This window comes from Petaurus breviceps, unplaced genomic scaffold (genome assembly GCF_028583685.1).
Source record: "Petaurus breviceps papuanus isolate PSGF00001 unplaced genomic scaffold, PetGlider_PUasm1.0 138, whole genome shotgun sequence".
Classification (NCBI taxonomy): Eukaryota; Metazoa; Chordata; class Mammalia; order Diprotodontia; family Petauridae; genus Petaurus; species Petaurus breviceps.
In genome coordinates, this window is record NW_027185694.1 from 17685148 (window position 1) to 17708798 (window position 23651).

Genomic DNA, 23651 nt, shown 5'->3' on the forward strand with positions numbered 1-23651 from the left:
GAAGCTATTGTTAGACTTTTCAGGAGAATAGGCACATGTATTCACAGTAACAGTGACATTTAGATGAGAGCAATCTTGAAATATTAAAAACAAGTCTCTGGTTTTTAGACTACCTTTTATTTTAAAACTGTCAGTTTTGGCAGTGTGAAAGTATGCACTTGCAGTGTGCAGTCAATCAGTCATGAACATCTTCAATTAAAGATAGTGGATTGAAAGGTGTGGAATTTTCCTAGTACTTTTTATTATAAGCTTTCTATTTGATATTCTTTCCTATCCCCATCTCTTTACTGTAACTGAAACCCTCTTATGTTACTTTGTGTATGATATATATCTTCAGAGATATATAGACACATTTATGAGAGGGATAAAATAGATTCAATTACACTTTAACTTCACATGGCATATAATAGAAAACCTGCTCTTTAGAAAACTTTAAGGAAGTGCCCAGTACTTGATTTTAAACAACATTAGGGGCTTAATTATCACTTCCATATGTTTTCAGCGTGGAACTTGAATGTGTGTTTAATTTTTTATGAACAGATTGATGACTCTTCTGCGTCTATTTCTCTGGCCCAGCTTACAAAGGTATATATAATATATATATTCTTGAACCACTTGTATTTTCTTATGAATAATTTTGTATTTGGTGCAGATTTTTCAAAGGGGGGAATTCTTAATTTTATTTGGAAAAAAAACTGTACGTTTATTTTTTACTATCCTGTAAAGAGTAGTTCCAATTTTGGGAAGATAGGGGAGTACCTTATCAGCCTCAACATAATGTTGGAGTATTGCTCATCTTCAAGACAGAAAGAAGAAGCACATGAAGCTACATTTAGCAGTTTTTTCCTCATGCATTTTTGCTTAATTTTACATTGGAAACTAACAAAGTTCTGGAGGAATTTCCTGTTTGGCTGTATATTATGTGGACTTATTTAAACAGCCAAAATAGAAGCTTTTCCTTAATACATGGACAATCACATGATTATTTCTTGGATTTCTGAATTGACCTGATGGCCAATATTTTGAATGTTTCAGTTGCTTGGTTTCTTTGTTTTTTTGGTTTTTTGTTTTTTTTTAATTATAGACTTGTAGTCTGTCTGCAGTAGACAAGTTAAACAACCTAATTTGTTTGAACACAGACTATGTAAATTGTGTAAGTGTATATAACTGTTTATAGGAATATACCAATGTATATGTTTGGCATATGGGCAAAATGTCACATCTTGAAACTGTTGTATATGCCATGTTTTGCTATAAGATTGCTTGCATATATATTCTGCTCAATAATGTGTACCTTTTGTTTGGGAAAGCACTAGTGACTTAACTACACTGGACAAATAGAGTTATCAACTTTTCAATAAGTAAAACTCATTTCAGAGTAGACAGATGTTCTTTGAGGGTAAAGTTAGGGGGTTTCCAGTTTATAGCTTCTCCCCTCCCTTCCCTTCCTTTCTTTCCCTTTATCCCCCCACACACACACCCCCACCATCACCAACTATCAAGAATTTTCACAATGTTATATGCTTTTGGCAAACCAAACTTAACATGAAAGTAAGCTGAAAAGATGAATTTTCCATTAGTGCTGTCCCTATCCTGTCCTTGGTTTTGTTTTAGCTTGTGTCCATTTTTTTTTCCAAAAAATGTGAAAACTGTCCTAATAGTGAACATCTTTTAAGTTACTGTTTTTGAACAATAAATATTCGGATAACCCATAACATAAAGCAGGTTAAAACTGTTACTTACTTTCACCTCTTAATGCAGTGTGGTTTAGCATAGAGGCAATGTCTTTAACAGTTTACTGTTTTATTCTTATGTATTATAAATGCCATATTTGAGTTTTGGTTTATTCCTACTAATGTTTTGCCAGGGGGAGGTTGGGGAGGATTTTTGTTTTTTTCATTTTTCTTTTTCTTTTTCTTTTTTTTGATTGTTTGTAAACTAATGTTTGGGTTCAAACAAATTAGTTGTTAAACATCTGTAATAAAATTTTCTGTAAATGTTATTGTCATTCTAAGCTATGTTAATGTTAAGAAAAGTATTGTATATGAAATCGACAATAAAACATTGAAACTGGTTGCTTGTTTTGTGAATGAATGTAATAAGGTAAAACCCAGTGAATGGCTGATCTGAATGCTAGTAAGATGATGGAAGATTCAAGTGATTAGGAGTCACTCCCTTAGACCCTGCTTGTATCTGGACTAGTGTATAATGAATTATTAACATAGTAAATCTTTTCTCAATTAACATCTTTAATATTTGAAAGGTAGCTTGACATAAGTTTTAGACTTACTTAAATTAAAATTATGAATAATCAACTATCATAACTTGTAGCCATGTAAAATCAAAATCTAAATATTAATTTTTAGTTCCTTTTACAACATACTCAGATTTCTATACTGAAGCTATAATCTAATTAATTATAGTCACAATATGGAGTTTGAGACTTCATCTGAGGATAAGAACATCCAAAAGAGTGGGGGTTTTTTCTTCCTGCAGCTAACATGAGTCAAAGTTTAGAGAAAATACACCAGTCTTTTTTTAAAGTACAAACAGGGCCTAAGGTTTTGAGTGCCCCAAGAAGTGTCTCTCAAGTGAACAGACCCCAAACATCATGTAATGGCTGAAGGGACTCCCCGGAGCATCTTCAGGAGTGTGTATAAGCAGGTTTTATGCAACTTTAGTTAGTGCTGCTCTTTATAGGATTGGCTGTGCGGACTTAAATGTGTTTCTAATGTGTGTGTCAAACGATTGCCTGTTAAACAGACTGCCAATCTGGCTGAAGCCAATGCTTCTGAAGAAGATAAAATTAAAGCAATGATGTCGCAGTCTGGCCACGAGTATGACCCAATCAAGTGAGTTCCTAAGGTGTTCCTTTGCAATCATAAAACCGGTGGGGATTTGCTTTGTATTTAAAGGGGTGGGAAACGTAGTCAACCTTATGTATTTGTGTGTGTGTATGTGTATGTGTGTGTGTGTCTGAACATACATCTGTGTGTCTATATATCTTATTCTTAACTTTCAGTTACATGAAGAAACCTCTGGGTCCTCCTCCACCATCCTATACCTGTTTCCGGTGTGGTAAACCTGGTCATTACATAAAGAATTGCCCAACAAATGGGGTAAGTTCTGTGAATCATACAAATATTTATTTTATAAGCAATCTTTTACAAACCCAAAAATGTGACTGTAGTATGAAAACTAATTACTATTTGACTAATAGAGTGAAATAGTTCCCAATGTGGGATAGTTAGCAGCTAATGAGAATTTCAGTCTTTTAAGTTCACCTTCAAATACTGTAAATTCAAGTGACTTTCTTAAAAATTTTTCAGTGGCTAATGTTAGAAGAAATCAGCTAAGGTAAATATGTTAAAAAAAAAAAAAAACAATGTAATTACTAACCCAAAAAAAGTCTATGAATATCTCTTATCTGGATTTAGAGATCTTAGACGTAAAGTTGGGGCAGACCTAAGTTCATCCAATCTAGTCTCTTCCATTTACAAATGAGAAAAAGCCCAGAGAAGAGAAATTACTCTCTCAAGATCACCTAGGTAGTAGTTAAGTGGCAGACCTGGAGTTCAAAACCACCCCCATTTAATGAACATTAATATTTTCATTGAGTAAACTTCCTTGGAATTGTATGTAACTAAATATGAGTGCAATAATGTTAGCATTTAATGCAATTCAAGTTGCATTTTTTCGTGTATTTTCCCTAATGGGGGAAAAATCGTTAAATGGTTAAAATTTTTAAATCCAAGGTATAGTTTTCATTAATTTTTTTCATAGCCCCCTAACTCATGCCATTTGTTTTGAGTCTTTATGTTCAAAGCCAGAAAACTTAAGACAATTTAAAGAATTTCAAAGTTGATGTTTTTTCTTTTTTATGATATTAACAGAATTATGAATGATATAACATTTTACTCTTACCAGATTCCCTAATTTTCTAGATGAGGAAAGTGTGAGGATCAATAAGATTGAGTGACTTGTCCAGGGTCACAGGCTAGCTAGACCGAGTCCAAGCTGAGCCTACAATCCAGGTCTTCAGTTTCCTGATATGGTATTCTTTCTATTGTACCAAGCTACCTCTTCACAGAGAACATTCCTTTGTATTTTAACTCTGATGAGACTTTTGCACATCCCACAAATCCAAATAATTGAAAATGCTAAACTTCCTTTGCTTCAGTCTTACTTACTTGGCATATGGCTAGCTGAAGGTGATCTATCAGTGTATAGTGAGAAAGCAGTAAGGTTGTTCAAGTCATTTTCAGTTTTGTGTCTGACTCTTTCTGACCCTGTTTGGGGTTTTCTTTGCAAAGATACTGGAGTGGTTTGCCATTTCCTTCTCCAGCTCATTTTACAGATGAGGAAACTGAGGCAAACAGAGTTAAGTGACTTACCCAGGGTCGCACAGGACGTGTCTAAGGCCAGATTTGAACTCAGGAAGATGAGTCTTCTTGACTATAGGCCCAGCACTCTATCCATTGCACCACCCAGCTGTCCTAGTAAGGTCAGTGATCTATGTTTATTAAAGTCACAAGTTAATTGCTTTCCATTAGGACACAGACATATATTTAAAAATGGAATGCAATCCTGTATTTTTCATCATTTCAAATTTTACCTTTTTAAAGAATAATTTTACATGTGAGTTATATTGAAATAAATAGAAGATTGCTTTTATCAGACATTTTTATCTTTCAGAGCTTTGCAAGGAATCAAGTTACACAAGAAAAAACATGGTGAAATTCAGTAATAGCCCCATGCCCATAAATTCTTAATTCTGTACTATTTTCATACTTTATCAGATAAAAATAACTGGCCTTTAGATTGCACTCTCATATTTTCAAAAGGCTTTATAGACATCATTTCACTTGGTCCTTTCAACAGCCTTGTAAAGAAGTTAACTACAGGTGTTATTTAACCTCATTTTACAGTTGGAAGCTACAGGCTCAAAAAGAGTTAACAGAATTGCCTGGTCACTGAGTATGAAAGGCAGGATCTGAACCCCACATCTTTTTAAGTCCTATACTCTCTTCACTATGTCATATTGCTCCTAATAAGTAACATCTGACTTCAATCCTTCCTACTGACCTGTGGATTTTTTCTTTAAAGTCTAATGTTTTCCTTACTATTTCCTAGTAATATGAGGACCTTTAAGTACAAATAATGGTAGGTAGTACTGACCTGCCTACATTCTATTGCTCATCCTTAATAAGCTTCTAGTAATTTATATTTGGTCTTTTCTATGTTATTTGAATTAACATTTCAGTAAAAAGAGAATAAAATTATAAGCAAAATCTATTTTTAATTCTATTTATCTAATATCTAACAATTTATCTAGTAATCTAAACTATTGAATTCTATTAATCCTAGTAATCTGACTGAAGTTTTATTGTCAAGGAGGCATTTAGTAATGACAAAAGCACTGGAATTGGCATCCAGGTGCTGTTGATATGTGTGTGACCTTGAGCAGGTCATTTAACCTTTCTGGGTCTCAGTTTCCTCATCTGTGAAATTAAGAACTTGGACAAGATTGTGTCTCTCCCATTCAGAAAAATCTTTCTTTCAGAGGCAAGGCAATGTGTGTACTCTGAAGTCAATTTATATTTGTGTGTATGTTTGTTTTCAAGTAAGATTATATGAAGACCAGTAAAGAAACCTTTTAACTTAAATGAATAAATCAAGAACTACATAAGATAATTGATCATAAAAGGATATTTTAGTCTGTTATAGATATTTTAGCACTATTTTATTTCTAACTTGGAGGGGCACCAGAATTATCACATTGAAACAACTTTTTGCTTAACCAAAGTACTATATATGGACCTTTAACATTTTAAAATTGAAAATATTTTTCTCTAGGTATAGGATCTTTTTTTATAGTCTAATTCTAAGAGTTGCATGAAACGACTCGAATTTGACTTGACTTTAACTAGCTGTGTGAGTGTGGGCAAATTATTTAATCTCATTAAGTATAGGTGATAATTTCTACTTCCTACTTTTAAAGTGTTGTGTAAACCATAAAGTATTTTATAAATGTTGAGTGATCATCATTAGTAAAAATAAAGTTTGACTGTTTAAGTATTTTGTATTGTTTTAACAGGTGAAAACATTTTTTTTTCTGACTAGGATAAAAACTTTGAATCAGTTCCCAGGATTAAAAAGAGTACTGGAATTCCTAGGAGTTTTATGATGGAGGTGAAAGATCCTAACATGAAAGGTGCCATGCTTACCAACACTGGAAAATATGCAATCCCAACTATAGATGCGTAAGTACTCAGGTTAGAGGTGGGGCAAAAATGTGACCTGTGGAGACTATAGGTCCCAGGGTGCAATGCTGTTGTTTTGTTGCTTGTGAGTTGGCTATTTAGACCCCTTAGGGAACATTGTATGCTAAGACCTCTGGTCTCCACAAGTTGCATTTCTATATTAAGGATGAGAGGCTGCAGTCTGCTCCATTTTAAGCAAATTTTAAGTGGGTTTTGGGATTTTGTAAAATTGTCCATGTGGGTGCCCCTTCCCTTGTAGTCTTCTAATTTTTCTTTTCCTGGCATTCCCTGCCTTCTTCCTCATTCACATACATACTTGCACATGTTCCCCTAGATTTATTTTTGTTATAGGCAGTTTATTTTGAGAGTGAGGGAATTTACAAATCATCATGAAATCTGAGATAATTATTTTAGTTCTAATGAATTTGAAACAAAGTTATGTATTAGGGGTTAGAAGATAAATGTGCTGAGTACTATATACAGAAAAAATGTGAAGATTTCATGTTAAAGGTTTAAGTATATTTATTGTAAGTTTGAAAATCTCAGCTTTAGGAATGTTAAGTATTAGGTGAAATTGGTTCTGTTAAAAGTTTATTCATGATTACTCTTATTTTAGTGACATGTAGTCTTAAGAAGATAAAGGGAAAAGTGTCGGGGGCCATAAAATTAGTTTTATCATCTGGTAAACTCAAATATTTTCTCCATTAGTTAATGAGTTATTACTGTCTATTCCATTTGGCATCTGAATTGTCACACATAAAAGATGAAGTAGATTTATTCTGCTTTACACTGAAAGGCAGACTGGGAGTGGGAGGCAAACTTGGGTGCCTAACACATAGAGCTTGGCCAAATGAACTTCTTTGAGAGTTAATCAAATTCCCTATCTTTGGAGATATTGAAGCAGAGGTTGGATGACCCCCTTGTCAAGGATTTTGAAGAGGGAATTTAAGAGTCAGGTTGAGATTAACCTTAATGCTCTAATAAGGTGTTTCTTGCAACTCTGAAAGGCTGTATGAAAAGATATACTATATGAGAAATATAGAATGTGGATAACCCTTGTTCTCCAGATCCTTTTTTTTTCTTATACAGTGTTAATATGCAGAAATGAAACACAATATTACATTCAGCCATTATTTATGAGAGTTAAGTGAGTGAGCCAGTAAGAGTTAAGTGAGTGAGCCAGTAAGAGATGTTGAAAATGATGTGCACATTTAGAATGGAATTAAAAAAGCCCAAAATAGTAAAGAAAATGTTGAAAATTCTATTGTTTTGTTTCAGTTAACAGATAAAAATTAGATTATGTAGTTTTAAATGGAAGTGGTTTTGTTTTTTTTTTCCCTCAAATTCACCCCCCCTTCCCACTTGTACCCTGCTCACTTACCCATACCATCCACTTTATATCAATCACTGTCCTGTGTTTTTGTGGTTTCATATCAAAGCAGCTTGAGCATATACTGTCTCTACTTCAAAGACATTATATAGAAATTTCCAGACAAATTTAAGCTGAAATTGCTATTTCAGCCCAGACACTATATATTTTAAGAGCAGACCTTATATTCAGTTATATTTTTCTTAAATGGGTTAAAAGAATATAAGTTGTGGTGGAAAAATTAACATTGCCTGTGAACCCCAACTAATAATTAACCTCTGCTTTTGAAACCCCTCTTGAATGCTGAAATACAAAACCCCTTTGTGCCAAACACACAACAGATATATTGGGGAGAGATGGGAGACCAAAATATTTTTAAATGAAACCTTCACCCTCTCCACTAACACCGCTGGTAAGCAACTCAGACTCTTCTGTTTCTTTCTTTTTTCTATCCTCTCCTCCTCTTCTCTTCTTTTTTTTTCTTTTTTTTTCTCTCTCTTGGGCAGTGGGAGACTCCTCTTTCACAAATTGGGAACAATGGGGCATAAGCAAATTGATACTTATTTCTGGAATCGTGGTGATGTCTATGGAGCAGCTGCAACACAAATAACACACCTAAGGTACCCTACTACCAATACGTACAGCTCAGATTCTTTCATTTTCCGCATTGAGAGCTACACACTGTTCCTTAAATGAAATGGAAAGGCATTTCTTTAAAAACTTAAGGCCTGACATTCCTGTTCTGCAGATTTGCTAGATTTGTACAAGGGAAAAGAAGGGTGGTTGCAGGGGAGGGAATAGCAATGTTTGGAATCTAATGGCTTTTTAGTAATCATTGAAAATTTACCAGAAGGGTTTCCATTTCTGTAGCACATTTAAATATGATACATTTCTACTAAACACATTGTACACCCAGATGAGACTGTCAAGGAATGTCTGGTGGAGTGTCATTTCATCTCTTTGTAGCACATGTTCAAAATCCCAATCATTTAGTCAATAATATTTAGGCAATAATATACCATGATGCTGACTATGAATAGATGAATCCATTCTTTCAACACTGATCATAATATAGACCTGTCTTGAAATCTGCTGCTGCTTACTATGAATAGATATGCATGGTGATGATATAAATATTTCCCTTAAAACTGTCTCTTCTTGTGTATTGTGATATAAATACTAATTGTAGCTTTTCATTTTATTTGTGTTAACAAAGACTGGTATTGGTAACATGGTAAAGAAAATTAATAAAAATTAGGAAGGCAGTATGATAGATTGGACTATATTTCCAGAGAGTTTTAATCTAAGACAGACTTTATGAACTTGAACATAGTTTAATGTCTCTGGACTTCAATTTCCTCATTTGTGAAAATTTCTAGAGGCTCTCTAAAGTTATTGTCGTCATTCCCCATTCCTCCCCCCCCCAAAAAAAAATTTATGATTTTGATTCACCTAACATTAATCACTGCCCCAGAATTCTTTTGCATAGTTTATAAAGAGCTACTTAAAGAAATTTCTTCCCTGATCATTTTGAACATATGGTATTTGTCTTAACTTCTCTTCTGTTGAATGACTGAAGTGTGGCTATAATTCATTGCTTGGTATTACATTTGCTCTCCATTATGTAATGGAATATGTGGCATGATTGAGGTAATGCTATACCTTATTGACAAAAGTCTTTTTAAAGGTCTAAATTCTTTTATTTCAGAGAGGCATATGCCATAGGGAAGAAAGAAAAACCACCTTTCCTACCAGAGGAACCATCCTCTTCATCAGAAGAGGATGACCCTATCCCAGATGAATTGTTATGTCTAATCTGCAAAGATATAATGACTGATGCAGTTGTCATACCTTGCTGTGGAAACAGTTATTGTGATGAATGTAAGTTCAGTTCAACCTAGAAGTGGTATATATTTCAAAATGTTAGGATGTGCCCATGCCATTTTATGTTTCCCACATGTTGCAACTGAATATGTTAATAAAAATGAGGAAATGGAAAATACTGTCTTTTATCACAGGTAAGAAATTAAGTGTTGATTGGATAAGCGTTCAACAAAGTAAAATCTATTTTCATGAGTATTAACTACATTTGTTTGGACTTCGATTTTCCCCAAAGTTTTCTTTGTATATCTTTACAGTGGTGATAGAACAAAATGAATGTAATATTTGTGTGACTTAATTTAACAAGAGGTGGGGATTCTGGTTTGTAAGAATAATTTGCCATACTCATAGATCAAGCCTATCGTTTGTCCCAGCTAATCCTACCCACTCTTGGAGTTGTAGGAAATTGTCATTCCTGGTGTCAACTTCAAAAAGTTAGGGAGAGGTGGTGAAAACTCATGCTGGTTTTCTTTTAATTAAATGGCAAGTCTCATCTATCAGTTCAACTAAGTCTTCAGAAATGGTAATTCTTTTACTTATGTTATTTAATATAGCACTTTCTTTTAAATCCAAAAATACTTATTTCCAGTAACAAGACATGTCTAATAGTTTCCTTTCTCCTTCCCCACACGATAAAATGAAAAAATACCCACTACCTATAGTTTACCACATGGATTGTCTGTTCAACCATTCATCTCTTCTCCAAGTCTCTTCCTGCAATTTCGTTATCCAAAGACCATTGTCCCAGCAATGAATGAACTAGTCCCAGCAGTGCTACCTGGGAGATGGTACGAATTAGTTTATCATAGGTCAGAAACACAACAATAAGTTTTCATAATAATCCTCAGAGGTACCTATTTTATTCTCTATACTTTCATTGTCTCAAGCATTTCTTTTTGCCCATAATAAAAATAATATCCCAAATCTTGGGATGACTCTGTTTTTTTTCTTAAAAGGCATTATGGAATCTTATTAAAAGTCTTTCAAATGGCCTAAATTGCATACAACTGTTTTCTTCTAATCAGAAAGCTAATTTGCTTCCTTGAAGCAGTCTTAACAGATTGAGATTTCCTTAATAAAGACATGATTTTTTGCTCCCCCTCCCCCATAGACTATTTGCCCAACACTATGCAGAAATTTTATCTTTTATTATCCTTTCTTTTGGCTTATCTAATATGGTAGAAAGACTCCCTGGTCTACTGTTATTCATCTTCTCTTCAGCATGAGAGTTTCAAAAATGAAACTGGCTATACTAAAAGGCTTCGAAAACAGATACCCCCACCACCACCTCCAATTCCACCTCCAAGGCCACTGATTCAGCGGAACCTACAACCCTTAATGAGGTTATATGGCAATCTGCATAGCACAGTAACCAGAGAAAAAGCCAACACCAGTTAACCTATCATTCCCATAATCACCCTTGAGTTGTTTTAAAAGTCTTGAGTCAGTATCACATAGTTCTACTCATTAACAGCTAGTTTCTAGATTAGATCTAGAATATATAGAAGAGAGTTTGCAGGTAGGCATCTTATTAACATCTTGCTTAGAAAAATTGAAAACAAGGTTATCTTTAATTCCTAGATTACTCTTGTGATGTAAGAAATCCCCCTAATTGTCTATCTGATTTCCTCCCTTTGGTAGATTTAACCTCTTACTGGCTTTTTGAAACTTTTTGTAAGATAATCTCCAGATTTCCTTTTTTGCCATAATTTCTAATTAGTAGCCGATAGTCATGCTGTGTACCACCATGGTTTCCTTGTTTGTTTCATTCTTTACTTTTAAAAATATATAGAATTAGGGTAGAGGAAGCCAGGTGTCTTGTTTTGGAGGGGTTTTTTTTTTCATGACAATCTTTTTTGTTTATCATGGAGCTGATAGGTAAGCTAATTTTCTAGGGTAACAGAATGTTGGGTTTGGTGTCAGAAGATTGTGAATTTGAATCCCAGTTCTGCCATTTATTATTGATATAAGTTTGGGCAAATCACTTAACCTCCTGAAGTTGGGACTACATGACCTCTTAAGATCCCTTCCAGTACTAAATCCTGTACTATTATCTAGCACCTTTGACCTGTTTTCTCTAATAATGAACATTTTAATAATGATATCAGGGATTAGCTTTTCAGAAGTTTTGTGATTTTATCACATCCACACATTAAATTATGATATCATAAGTAGATGTGACCTCCCCCAAAAATTATTACCATGGTCAGCCTTCTAGAGTGATAGGTAACTAATGAACATATTGTTTCTTTCCTAATTTTCATTTGTTTATTTGTACATCTTCAATAATAGTATCAGCTCTACTTCATCTGAAGTATTTGACATCCTAAAATCCTAGAATGAAGAGTTTGTAGTAGGAAATCTAAAAGGAGAAACTGATTTAGATTAGCACTCTGGTATAGAATTTTTAGATACAGAATTTATAAAAGGGCTTGTTTGATAAGTGTGTTTGTAAGGTCACTGGTATAATCATGAACCAAAGTTTAGTTATCCTTTCTATAACTCAAATTGTCTTGAAACACAGGTATAAGAACAGCATTGCTAGAATCAGATGAACATACATGTCCAACTTGTCATCAGAATGATGTATCTCCTGATGCTTTAATTGCCAACAAATTTTTACGCCAGGTAAATATATCCTGTCTTGTATATTCTCTTCAATATAAAAGGACATTTTTCCACTGACTACTAAGAAAGCGTATTAAATTTTGGTTTTTAACATGAACTGTTTGGTTTTTCTAGGCTGTTAATAACTTCAAAAATGAAACTGGCTATACTAAAAGGCTTCGAAAACAGATACCCCCACCACCACCTCCAATTCCACCTCCAAGGCCACTGATTCAGCGGAACCTACAACCCTTAATGAGACCTCCAATCTCAAGACAACAGGACCCTTTAATGATTCCAGTGACATCTGCATCTGCTCATGCTGCTACTTCTATATCATCGTCCTTGACTCCTAATCAGTCTTCCCTGTCATCTGCTGTACCTATAAATCAGTCTTCTACTCCAGCACCAGTTCCTGATATAACAGCCACAGTGTCTATATCTGTCCATTCAGAAAAACCAGATGGACCTTTTCGGTAAGTGTTTGTGTTTAATATACTAGAAAACAACTAAAAATGTTAATGTAATCATTTTTCTTTGCCTTGTTTTTGGTATGTGTAGGGCACTACTAAAGCCAATTGAAGTTAAAAGGAAATGTGAGACTTTGTCCAACCCCACAAGGAGCACAGCCTTGAAAAAGCAGGACATGAAAAGAACTTATAATACCATAGTTAATGTTAAGCACCAAGCTAGTTGTACAGATATAAATGCTGTGGGAATTCAGAGAGGTTCAAGTTACATATAGCTGAGGTACTCAAGGAAGTGTTTCATAGATTAAACTTGTCCCTGATGAAAGGTAGTGCAAAAAGTAGAATGGGGTAATGGAGAAGCACCAAAATGTCTTGGCTCCTAGTCTAGTGCTTTTCCCTATTTAAGACAAGGACAGGGGGGTTGTAATTACTCTTCGGTGTCTAAAAGTGGTTTCTTTTCTTTACCCTGTTAACTGTGGGGTATCTCCGTACCTGATTCTTGTGTTCTCTCTGTGTATTCTGTCCCTAAGAGATTTTATCTGTTCTGTATCTTTGACTCAGTGCAGCAAATTCTATCCATCTTTTCTGTCCTAACCTTGATTTCTTCCATCTCTTTCCATATGAAGTTGAAACACAGCCCCATCTCTCCTTTTCACCATCACATTTATTTGCATCCATGTTTAACTAGATTTCTAGTAAGATCTTAGAGGGCAAGGAATGAGTCTTTACTTCTTTGATTCCCTCCTTGGAAGTCTTCCCTGTCTAGATTTTCCACTATTGTTGAGGAATGACATCTATACCTTTACTTATTTACCACATAGGAATTTCTGAATCATTGTTTACTTTGTATTTCCAAGTCTGTTTCTTAAATATGCCTATTTTTCTCTTTCCGAGGTCAGATATTTTTGTTTACGTCTATAATTTTCAATGAACCAATCTAGGTACCTTAATCTCCCGCTATCACAGATGATTTCTAAGTTTTCCTCTAGCTTTTACAGTAAGCAGCTTTTATTTAGCATACTGTACTTAAATATATAGATTTTTTTTTTTCAAATAAAAAGGACCTTAGATCACCTAATCTAACCTCATTTTATAGTGAGTGAACAGAGACCAAGAGAAATTAACTTGTCTAAAGTCATGTAACTAGTGACAAAGACATGACTAGAATTCAAGTCTTCTGATTTCCAAACCATTGGTTTTTTCTTCCTCCATGTTGCTGGTCCTCTATAATAGCAATGTCCTCTCTTTCAAAGACCCCTAACTGCTACATACTGTTCTCCACAGTGTTACATGTTAATTTAACATTTATGACTATTATCTTTTACATTTTTTGACATCATAACTTTTGGGAGAATATTATTTGAAACATCCTTGCCTGAGGAAGTAATATTTACAAGGACATATAAAACCAATTACAATTTTATAATATAAGTCCATAGCAACATTGGTAATGTTACATCCAGCATGGTTCTTTCTTAAAGTTGATAGTAGTTCATCATAAGCTTTTTGAAGACAAAAATTATATTGTGGGGGTGGCTAGGTGGCACAGTAAATAGAACACCAGCCCTGGAGTCAGGAGGACCTGAGTTCAAATCCAGCCTCAGACACTTAACACTTAAGTAATAGCCATGTGACCTTGGACAAGTCACTTAACCCCAATTGCCCTTCATTCCCACCTCCAAAAAAAAGGGGGAAAAATTATATTGTGCATAGTATGTAGCTTATCAGTGAGGTATGTATATCATGAGTTACCTGAATTATTACCTATAATGTAGAATTAATGTTACTCCATTTAGTTAACTCAGAGTCTCAGTTAACGCTGAAACTTTCCCAGTGCACTTATAGGAACATAGATTGATATAGCAAAATAAAAGATTGCACATTTTGAAAGCTTAAAATATTAACTATGCTGTTACCTAAACCAGTACTATTGATCTTTATATTGTCACAAATTATCTTGTTTTCCAGTGATCCTGATAATAAAATTATACCTGCTGCAGCCTTGGTATCAGACCATCCTAAAGCTTCTTCATCAATAGCAATTAGTGCACTAATGGAAGAAAAGGTAACTTTATCTGAGTAATAGAGTTTTTAAGGCTATTAGGGTATTTTTTTTCCAATAATAATATTTGACAATTTTGGGGTTTTTTATTTTGTTTTTTGCTGTTCTGTCCCCTTCTTGATTTTCCATAAGGGCTATCAGGTACCTGTACTTGGAACACCTTCTTTGCTTGGACAGTCCCTTTTGCATGGACAGTTGATACCTACAACTGGTGAGTAATATAACATTAGTTTAAAACCATTTTTGAAAATCTATTTCTATCCTTATTTAATGCATGCTTTGTTATTTATCTGTTCAAAGGTCCAGTAAGAATAAATGCTGCTCGTTCTGCTGGTGGTAGGCCTGGTTGGGAACCGTAAGTATATTTGCAAGGAAATTGTCTTCAAATAAATACATTTAAGTTAGGTAATTGAACATATAAACTTAAGCAGTTACTTGTTGAATGTTTAATATAAATGTTTAGTTTGATCTAGTTTAATTTAGCTAGAATTTAATTTAATTAAACCTCACTGATTGAGAATATATTGCCTCCTCATCTAAGTTTAGTAAAATGTTATTGTGTATGCTAAACATACAGTTTTATTACTTATGAGGACATAGTTTTATTTTCAAAGGATGTATGAACAAAGAGATTTTGTCAAGAGCTACTTTAGTGAATAAGCATCTTCAGCAGGAAAGAGCATTGAGCCAGGAGCCAAAATACCTGGTCAAGTCCCAGCTCTGTTGCTAATGAGGTATAATGACCTTGATCAAGTCAATTTCCCTTTCTGGGCCTCATTTGCCTCATTTATAAAATGAGGGGGTTGGACTAGAAGATATGTATCTAAGGTCACTATCAGCACAAACTGTCATTCTTACCATTCCTGATCCATGAAACTCAATATCCCATCTCTGTTCCTTCTCATTTACTAGTGACTTCCTCCCTTTTCCCCCTCCATGCGTAGAATTCCTTTTTCATGTTCACATCTTAGAATTCTTAGTTTTCTTCAAGACTCACCTTAAATACTGCTTTCTTCACGATACCATTTTCTAACCTCCTAGCTGATAATGCGTTTTCCCCTCAAACTATCTTGTAACCTTAATATACCTTGTTTATTTTTGTGTTCCTTGAGAGCAGGGATTGCTTCATTATTGTCTCTGTATCCCCAGTGATGGTACATTAATAGGTGCTTAATAAACACTTGTTGATTGATTGAATATATATATGACAAAACTGCCTTCACACTTCGATAAGCATTTATTTTCCCAAGTAGGCTAAATATTTTCCCTCTCTTAATTGCACTAATAAAATTCAGGTTTGCTCAGTAAATTGGTAACATAAATCTGTTCAATTCTGATTTCAGTGAAATCCAAAGCATGTAGTAAAATCTAAAGAATGGGGTTTTTTTCATTCCTAAAAACACAAGGAATTTTACACTGTGCTGGCAAAGTGAATGTGAATTAATCATGAATTAAGGTGGTTTTTGGTTTTTCACTTTAGAAGCATAAATCGAGGACGACACCATGGTGAACGCTCACAGAGGACTCAAGGCCCGTCACTACCAGCAACACCTGTCTTTGTACCTGTACCACCACCTCCTTTGTATCCACCACCTCCCCACACACTTCCTCTCCCTCCAGGTGTTCCTCCACCACAGTTTCCTCCACAGTTTCCACCTGGGCAACCACCACCTGCCGGCTACAGCGTCCCTCCTCCAGGTTTCCCTCCAGCACCTGCAAATTTATCTACACCTTGGGTATCAACAGCAGTACAAACAGCTCATTCAAATACTATCCCAACAACACAAGCTCCACCCTTATCCAGGGAAGAGTTCTACAGAGAGCAAAGACGACTAAAAGAGGAGTGAGTATTTAATTTGCAGTTATATTTTTTATTTTAATGATGATAAGTATATATTAAAATGGGTGCTTGTGGAAACATTTTCCAGTGTGCTCTTTAGAAAAAAGGTAAACCACATAAAGATTTAAAATAAGGCATCCAAGAAACTTATAGGGATTCCTAGTTACTGTTTTAAAATGAAAAACTTGACTATTTCATTCATTTGCTTCATGATCTAATTATATTTGTCTTGTTAGTTCTTACACAGTTTTTTGTTAACATTTACTCTTTAACTTTATTTTACTAGGGAAAAGAAAAAGTCCAAACTAGATGAGTTTACAAATGATTTTGCTAAGGAATTGATGGAATACAAAAAGATTCAAAAGGAGCGTAGGCGCTCATTTTCAAGGTTAGTGTTTTGTAAGCCTTCATGATAGAATAAACAGTAATCTAGCAGGACACAAGATAGGAGATTTAAAAAAATAATGGGACTGGATATTCAAGGAAATATCTGAATACAAGATGGTACTTTTGTCTTTATATTTCAGTCTAAATTGATAGAAATGGAAAACTAACATTTCTTGTCATCTGTTGGCTCATTTAAATTTGTCGTTGTAAATCTTATTTTCCAGAATAAGAGATTACGGGAATTAAATTACTCTTCCATAGAGTTGTTCCCTGTAGAAGTTGAGCATATATGGTGAAGTAGTTGAATCTTTCAGCAGTATTTCAACATACAGTTATGGCTTTTTGTTGAAATGTTAACCTCAATAATTATGAAGCCACAGTATACTTCAGATTGTTTTATTAATAGCAAAACAGAGTTAGCATTCCCTTAAAAGTTTATTTAAAGGAATTTTTTCTTTAAAACTCTTAACTGTGACTTGATTGTTTTTAAAAGCTAGCACTAGCTATTTGATATTTTTGGTACTTTATTCTTTTTGCATTATTGGACAAAGTATTGTCACAAATATTCAACGTAACAAATGGAGAATAAAGCTAAATAAAGTTATTAGTCTTGTATGCTATTAAAAATTATGTCCTCAGGCATGTCACAGCTTGTTACTGCTTAGTGCACTATATTACACTTGGATGGAATTTGCCTTCATTGAACAGATTTTCTATGGACCACCCTGGTGTGCTTATCATCCACATACCAGTAGGGGTCTCTTATCTCTTCAGATAAACTAAAATATGACAGTTATAGAAAAAAGCAGAAAACTGAAAAGAGAGAGGTCTTAGAAGTTGAAAAAGCCACATTTGATTTGTATTCCTCAATCCTGGGTTTTGTTTTGTTTTCAGGTCTAAATCCCCATATAGCGGCTCCTCTTATTCAAGAAGTTCTTATACTTATTCTAAATCAAGATCTGGTTCCTCACGTTCACGTTCCTATTCTCGATCCTTTAGTCGTTCACACTCTCGTTCTTATTCACGATCACCTCCATATCCCAGAAGAGGTAGAGGGAAAAGTCGAAATTATCGTTCAAGATCCAGGTCTCATGGATATCATCGCTCCAGATCAAGGTCACCCCCATATCGGCGATACCACTCACGATCAAGATCTCCTCCAGTTTTTAGGGGACAGTCTCCTAATAAACGAAATATACCTCAAGGAGAAACAGAACGTGAATACTTTAATAGATACAGAGAAGTTCCACCACCTTATGATATAAAAGCTTACTATGGTAGGAATGTTGACTTTAGAGACCCATTTGAGAAAGAACGTTATAGAGAATGGGAAAGAAATTACAGAGAATGGTATGAAAAATATTACAAAGGTTATGCTGCTGGAGCACAGCCTAGACCTCCAGCAAATAGGGAGAACTTTTCTCCAGAGAGATTTGGACCATTGGGCAACAGAAGAGAGAATTCTCCCTTTGCTCGAGGTCGAAGGGAAGATTATTCTAGTGTACAAGGTCATCGAAGTCGCAACATCGGTGGCAATTACCCAGAAAAGCTTTCAGCAAGAGATGGTCACACCATGAAGGATAATACCAAGTCAAAAGAGAAGGAGAGTGAAAATCCACCAGGAAATGGAAAAGGAAACAAACATAAGAAACATCGAAAGAGAAGAAAGGGGGAAGAAAATGAAGGCTTTCCTAACACAGAGTTATTAGAGAGTTCTAGAAAACAAAGAGAACCTGTAAGTGGGGAAGATATTAAAACAGACTCCTTGTTCATTCTCCCCAGTAGAGATGATGCCACCCCTGTTAGAGATGAACCTATGGAGGCAGAGTCAATCACTTTTAAACCTGTATCAGAAAAGGAAAAGAAAGAAAAAGACAAACCAAAAGCAAAAGGTGACAAGACTAAACGTAAAAATGAAGGAACTGCTGGTTCCAAAAAAGAGAGCACTGCAAAACCTGTTAAGGCATCCCAGGAAAAAATAGATGTAGAACGTGAAAAGTCTCCAAGATCTGAACCACCATCCAAAAAAGCCAAAGAGGAGGTGCCAAAAACAGAGAGTACTAAATCCTCCTCCCAGAAAGATGAAAAGACCATTAGTACACCCAGAAAAGCTCATCCCAAAATGACAAAAGAACATCAAGAAACTAAATCCACCAAGGAGGAAAAAGTTAAAAAAGAATATTCAAAAGATGCCAAACAAGAAAAGCTAGCTAACAAGGAGGAAAAATCGAAAAAGACTAATGAGAAAAGTAAGCCAGCTGATGCCAAGCCAGAAAAAAGAAAAAGAAAAGCTGAAGAAAAGGGTATAGATAAAGAACATGAGATTTTGTCATTGAAAAACTCTAAACCAGAAGTTGCTGAAATGATGAAGCCATCACCAAAGCGCAAAATTGAGCCAGATGTTGAGAAAACAGATAGGACCCCAGAAAAAGACAAAGCTGTATTAACTACTCCAGCCAAAAAGATAAAGCTGAACAGAGAAACGGGGAAAAAAATTGGAAGTGGAGAAAATCTTCCCAATGCAAAAGAACTCACTGAAAAATTGGAGCCAACATCCAGTAAAATTAAGCAAGAAAAAGTTAAAGGAAAAGTAAGAAGAAAAGTGACAGCAACTGAAGGATCTAGCTCAACTCTTGTGGATTATACCAGGTAATTTTTTTTTCTTCACTGCAGTTCTGTAATACAATTCAGTTTCATTTATAAGAATTCTCCTAATATAGAATTTGTCGTAATTTGGGCCTGGTTCACTTTTGTACTATCTCTGTGGAAACAGATTTGCTAAGAAAATACATTTAAGGAAAAATGTAAGCTCTGAGGGGCATGTTCCCATAAAGTAACTCAAATTGTTGCCTATAAATAACACTTAGGGCAGTGGTTCTCAAACTTTTTGGTCTTTGGATCCATTTATAGTCTTAAAAATTATGAGACAATCACCTCCTTCCCCCTTCGAAAGAGGTTTTATGTGGGTTTAGCTATCAGTATTTACCATATATTTGAAATTATAACATCTTAGTATACTAATTATGAAAACACTTTTGACCTTATGAATTCTTTTTGCAAGGGTCTCAAGGACTCCCAGGGTTCCTCAGATCACAGTGATAACACTGAGTAAAAGAAACTATTTCAGTGAATAGAAAAGGATGATTTAACATGAATTTTCAAACTGACAAAGATGATAGATTTCTAAAAACAAATGCTTAGAAATGTTTTTGTTTCATTGGGAATGTGACCCAAACTACCTAACTCATAAATTCTTAACATCCCTGACTCTACTACTAAGTAGAATGAGCTATTTCAGGAAGTAGTAATTTCTCTAATATTGGAGGTGTTTAATCCAGAAATTAGATGACTATTAACTGAAACTAAAGTCCATAAAGTTCATGTATCCATTTGGAAATGCAAATGTTTTGCTGATGAATAACTTAATTTCTTGATTCTCTGTAGCATCTAAGTGATGATGCTTTGATAATAATTCATTATTGATTAGACTTTCTCCATTTAGTTTCAGTTAATGAAATCAAGTTAAACTAAATGAACAATAAGATACCTTAAAACAGTCATGCACACTACTCTGCTTAACGGTTCTCAGGTTGCTGGATATTGTCCATGCTTATCCCTCTACCCTACACGCAAGGTTTTTATAGAATCCAGATTTTCAGTTAAAAGAGAATAGAAGAATTGACTTACGTGATGCAGAGAGTGGAAGAAAGCCATAGAGAATTTAGGTGGTGTAGTGTGCTGTCAGTGTTATTGTGAAAATTTTATTGGTCAGGGCAAGATTTGGTATCCTCTACCATTACTGAGGCCTGTCTGCCCATAGTTGCCTTATATAAAAACCAAATGCTCAGGGTGGCCAGGTGGCACAGTGAGTAAGAGTGCTGGCTCTGGAGTCGGGAGACCCGGGATTGGTTTGGGCCTCAGATACCTAACATCCACACAAAATAACTGACCATGTAACCTTGGGCAAGTTACTTAACCCCAATTGCTTTTTTAAAAAAATGCTGTATTGATACACTTAATACTTTTACTTTACCAGTCATAAAAACCATGTGTATATAGCCTTATAAGAATAAGCAAGGAAACAGCAACTCTACTGAGAAAGAAAAAATTCTTTCAACTTCAAAAGTTGAACATTAAACCAGGATTATTTAATCTTTAATTAACATTTAATTTTTATATATCTTTTATCTGCATATTCCTTAAAAGGCCAATATTTGAAATGTTGTCAAAATAAGTCATTAAGTAAAAGTGTTTCATTGGTCATAAATTGGTCAGTGTTTCATTAAATGAAATATTACTGGTCTATTAAAGTGTTTAAATTTTAGGTACCAATTAATGTTTTAATTTTCTTTAGTACAAGCTCAACCGGAGGCAGCCCTGTAAGGAAGTCTGAAGAAAAAACAGATACAAAGCGAACTGTCATTAAGACCATGGAAGAATATAATAATGATAATACAGCTCCTGCTGAAGATGTTATTATTATGATTCAGGTTCCTCAGTCAAAGTGGGACAAAGATGACTTTGAATCTGAAGAGGAAGACATTAAATCTACACAAGCTTTGTCAAATGTAGGAAAGCCTGCTAGTGTTATAAAAAATGTTAGCACTAAGCCATCAAATCCTGTTAAGCATATTGAAAAAGAAAGTGAGCCATCAGAGAAAATTCAGAAGCCCACAAAAGAAGTAAGCCATGAAGGTGTACAGCATGAGGCCAAAAGTTCAAAAACTTGTTCATCCAGTGAAAAAGGAAAAACCAAAGATCGGGATCATTCTGTGTCAGATAAGGAAAACTCTGAAAAAAGGAAAAGCAGCATTCAGACAGAAAAAGATATTGGTGTAGATCGTATAAGTGAACAAGGAAACTTTAAAAGCCTTTCTCAGTCATCCAAAGACAGAACTTCAGATAAGCATGACTCTGGGCGTGGTTCCTCAAGCAAAGACTTTACCCCTAATAGAGACAAAAAAGTAGACTATGATAACAGGGATCACTCTGGCTCCAAACGAAGAGATGAAAGGAGTGACTTAACCAGAAGAAAAGATTCTCCTTCTCGAACTAAATTAGACTCTTCATTGGGTCAGAAAAATAAACTGAAGGATGAAAGGACAGATTTGCCTAAAAAGGGGGTAGGAGAATCAAAAAGAAGCAACACCAGTCCTTCAAAGGACAGGAGACCATATGATCACAAAGCTGCTCATGACTCCAAACGCTCAAATGATGACAATAAACCGGTAGACAAAAATCCAGTTAAAGAGCGAGAGAAGCACGTATCAGAAGCCAAGAACAATAAAGAGAAAGAATTAAGTGGAAATAAATTATTTTGTAGACATAGCCCACCAGATACACAGATTGAAAAAGAGCATGTTACTGGACAGAATGATAAGACTGTTGTCAAACCTAAGCCTCAGTTAAGCCACTCTTCTCGACTTTCTTCTGACTTAACAAGAGAAACTGATGAGGCTGCTTTTGTACCAGACTATAATGAAAGTGACAGTGAGAGTAATGTGTCTGCAAAAGAGGAAGAAACTCTGGGGAAAAATCCTAAGGCACTGAAAGATAAGGTGACAGAGAAGCCGAAAGAGAGCCTGGATGCAACAGTATTTGGCCAAATAGGCGTAAGAAGCCAGAGTCAGAGTAGTCCTAGTGTTAGCCGAAGTCGTAGTCATAGCCCTTCTGGAAGCCAAACACGAAGCCACAGCAGCAGTGCTAGCTCAGCAGAAAGTCAGGACAGCAAGAAGAAGAAAAAGAAAAAGGAAAAAAAGAAGCACAAGAAACATAAAAAACATAAGAAACATAAGAAACACACAGGCACTGAATTAGAATTGGAAAAGAGCCAAAAACATAAGCATAAGAAGAAAAAGTCCAAGAAAAGCAAAGATAAAGAAAAGGAGAAGGAAAAGGAAAAGGATGACCAAAAAGTTAAATCTGTCACAGTATAAAATGACAGATTAAAAAATTGACTTAATTACTAAGTCATCTGTATTAAATTTTGTTATAATGTAAACAGATTCAAGCTTTGTAAATAATGACATGGAAGACCCTGTGCTGCACTTAAAATATTGCTGCTTGATTATTTGATTTTTACATCAGAGCTTTATAACACGAACTTTTTGTACAGAATTGTGAGTTGTGACCATGTAACATGAGAGGTTTTGCCTGGGGCATCTTATTTTTAACCACCATTAATTAGTTTGGGTGGAGTTTACTGTACTGTGAAATTTTCACATTTGAATTTTTTTAATTGCCTGGCAGAAAAAGCTGGTATCCGTTCTAAAATATCAGCAGAATGATTTGCAGAATTCATTACAGCCCTGTTATGTCACTTTTTGATTACAATAAAAGTTTTCAGTAAACTTTTCAATTGTATTGTATTTTGCATAAAGCACACCAAAAAAATCCCCAGAAGTTACCCTTAAGTCTGATATAGATTCTTTTCATCAATTTCAAGGTTAACGTTACCCAAGAATATTATGTGTATGTATTGTCCTTTTAGTAGTAAAATGCAAATGGAAAAAAAAAAACTTATTACTTAGTCTTCATTCCATCTTTTAGGGGAACAATAAAGTTCTCAACCCAAAAATGTACAATGTTTGACTTGAGTTCAGAGCATATGCCATATTCAGCTATATAGCTTTTCAACTACTATTTTCACAACATAGCAAGGAAAATTTAACTGCTTTAGTCTATTATCTTAAAATTTTACAATAATAGATATATACTATACTATGTAATAATATATACAACAGTAATGTTTGGTCATCACTGCTTCATCATT

General features: G+C 34.7%; 1 protein-coding gene across 7 annotated transcripts in view; it reads left to right on the forward strand.

Annotated features, from left to right (window-relative positions):
- RBBP6 (RB binding protein 6, ubiquitin ligase) overlaps positions 1–23237 on the forward strand; it is a 38508-nt gene extending 15271 nt beyond the window's left edge. For 2 of the 7 annotated variants that reach the window (XM_069106317.1, XM_069106332.1), the window contains 15 exons: positions 541–585; positions 2764–2852; positions 3023–3119; positions 4346–4504; positions 6124–6263; positions 9341–9513; positions 12038–12141; positions 12256–12596; positions 14559–14655; positions 14785–14863; positions 14953–15007; positions 16133–16495; positions 16779–16880; positions 17774–19528; positions 21234–23237. In XM_069106317.1, the coding sequence (XP_068962418.1) occupies positions 541–585; positions 2764–2852; positions 3023–3119; positions 4346–4504; positions 6124–6263; positions 9341–9513; positions 12038–12141; positions 12256–12596; positions 14559–14655; positions 14785–14863; positions 14953–15007; positions 16133–16495; positions 16779–16880; positions 17774–19528; positions 21234–22815 (5181 nt within the window). In that variant the 3' untranslated portion in view covers positions 22816–23237. The remainder of the gene's footprint in view (positions 1–540; positions 586–2763; positions 2853–3022; positions 3120–4345; positions 4505–6123; positions 6264–9340; positions 9514–12037; positions 12142–12255; positions 12597–14558; positions 14656–14784; positions 14864–14952; positions 15008–16132; positions 16496–16778; positions 16881–17773; positions 19529–21233) is intronic. The other 5 variants (XM_069106342.1, XM_069106353.1, XM_069106325.1 and 2 more) reach the window with 4 other exon arrangements.
- Positions 23238–23651: the final 414 nt, after the last annotated feature.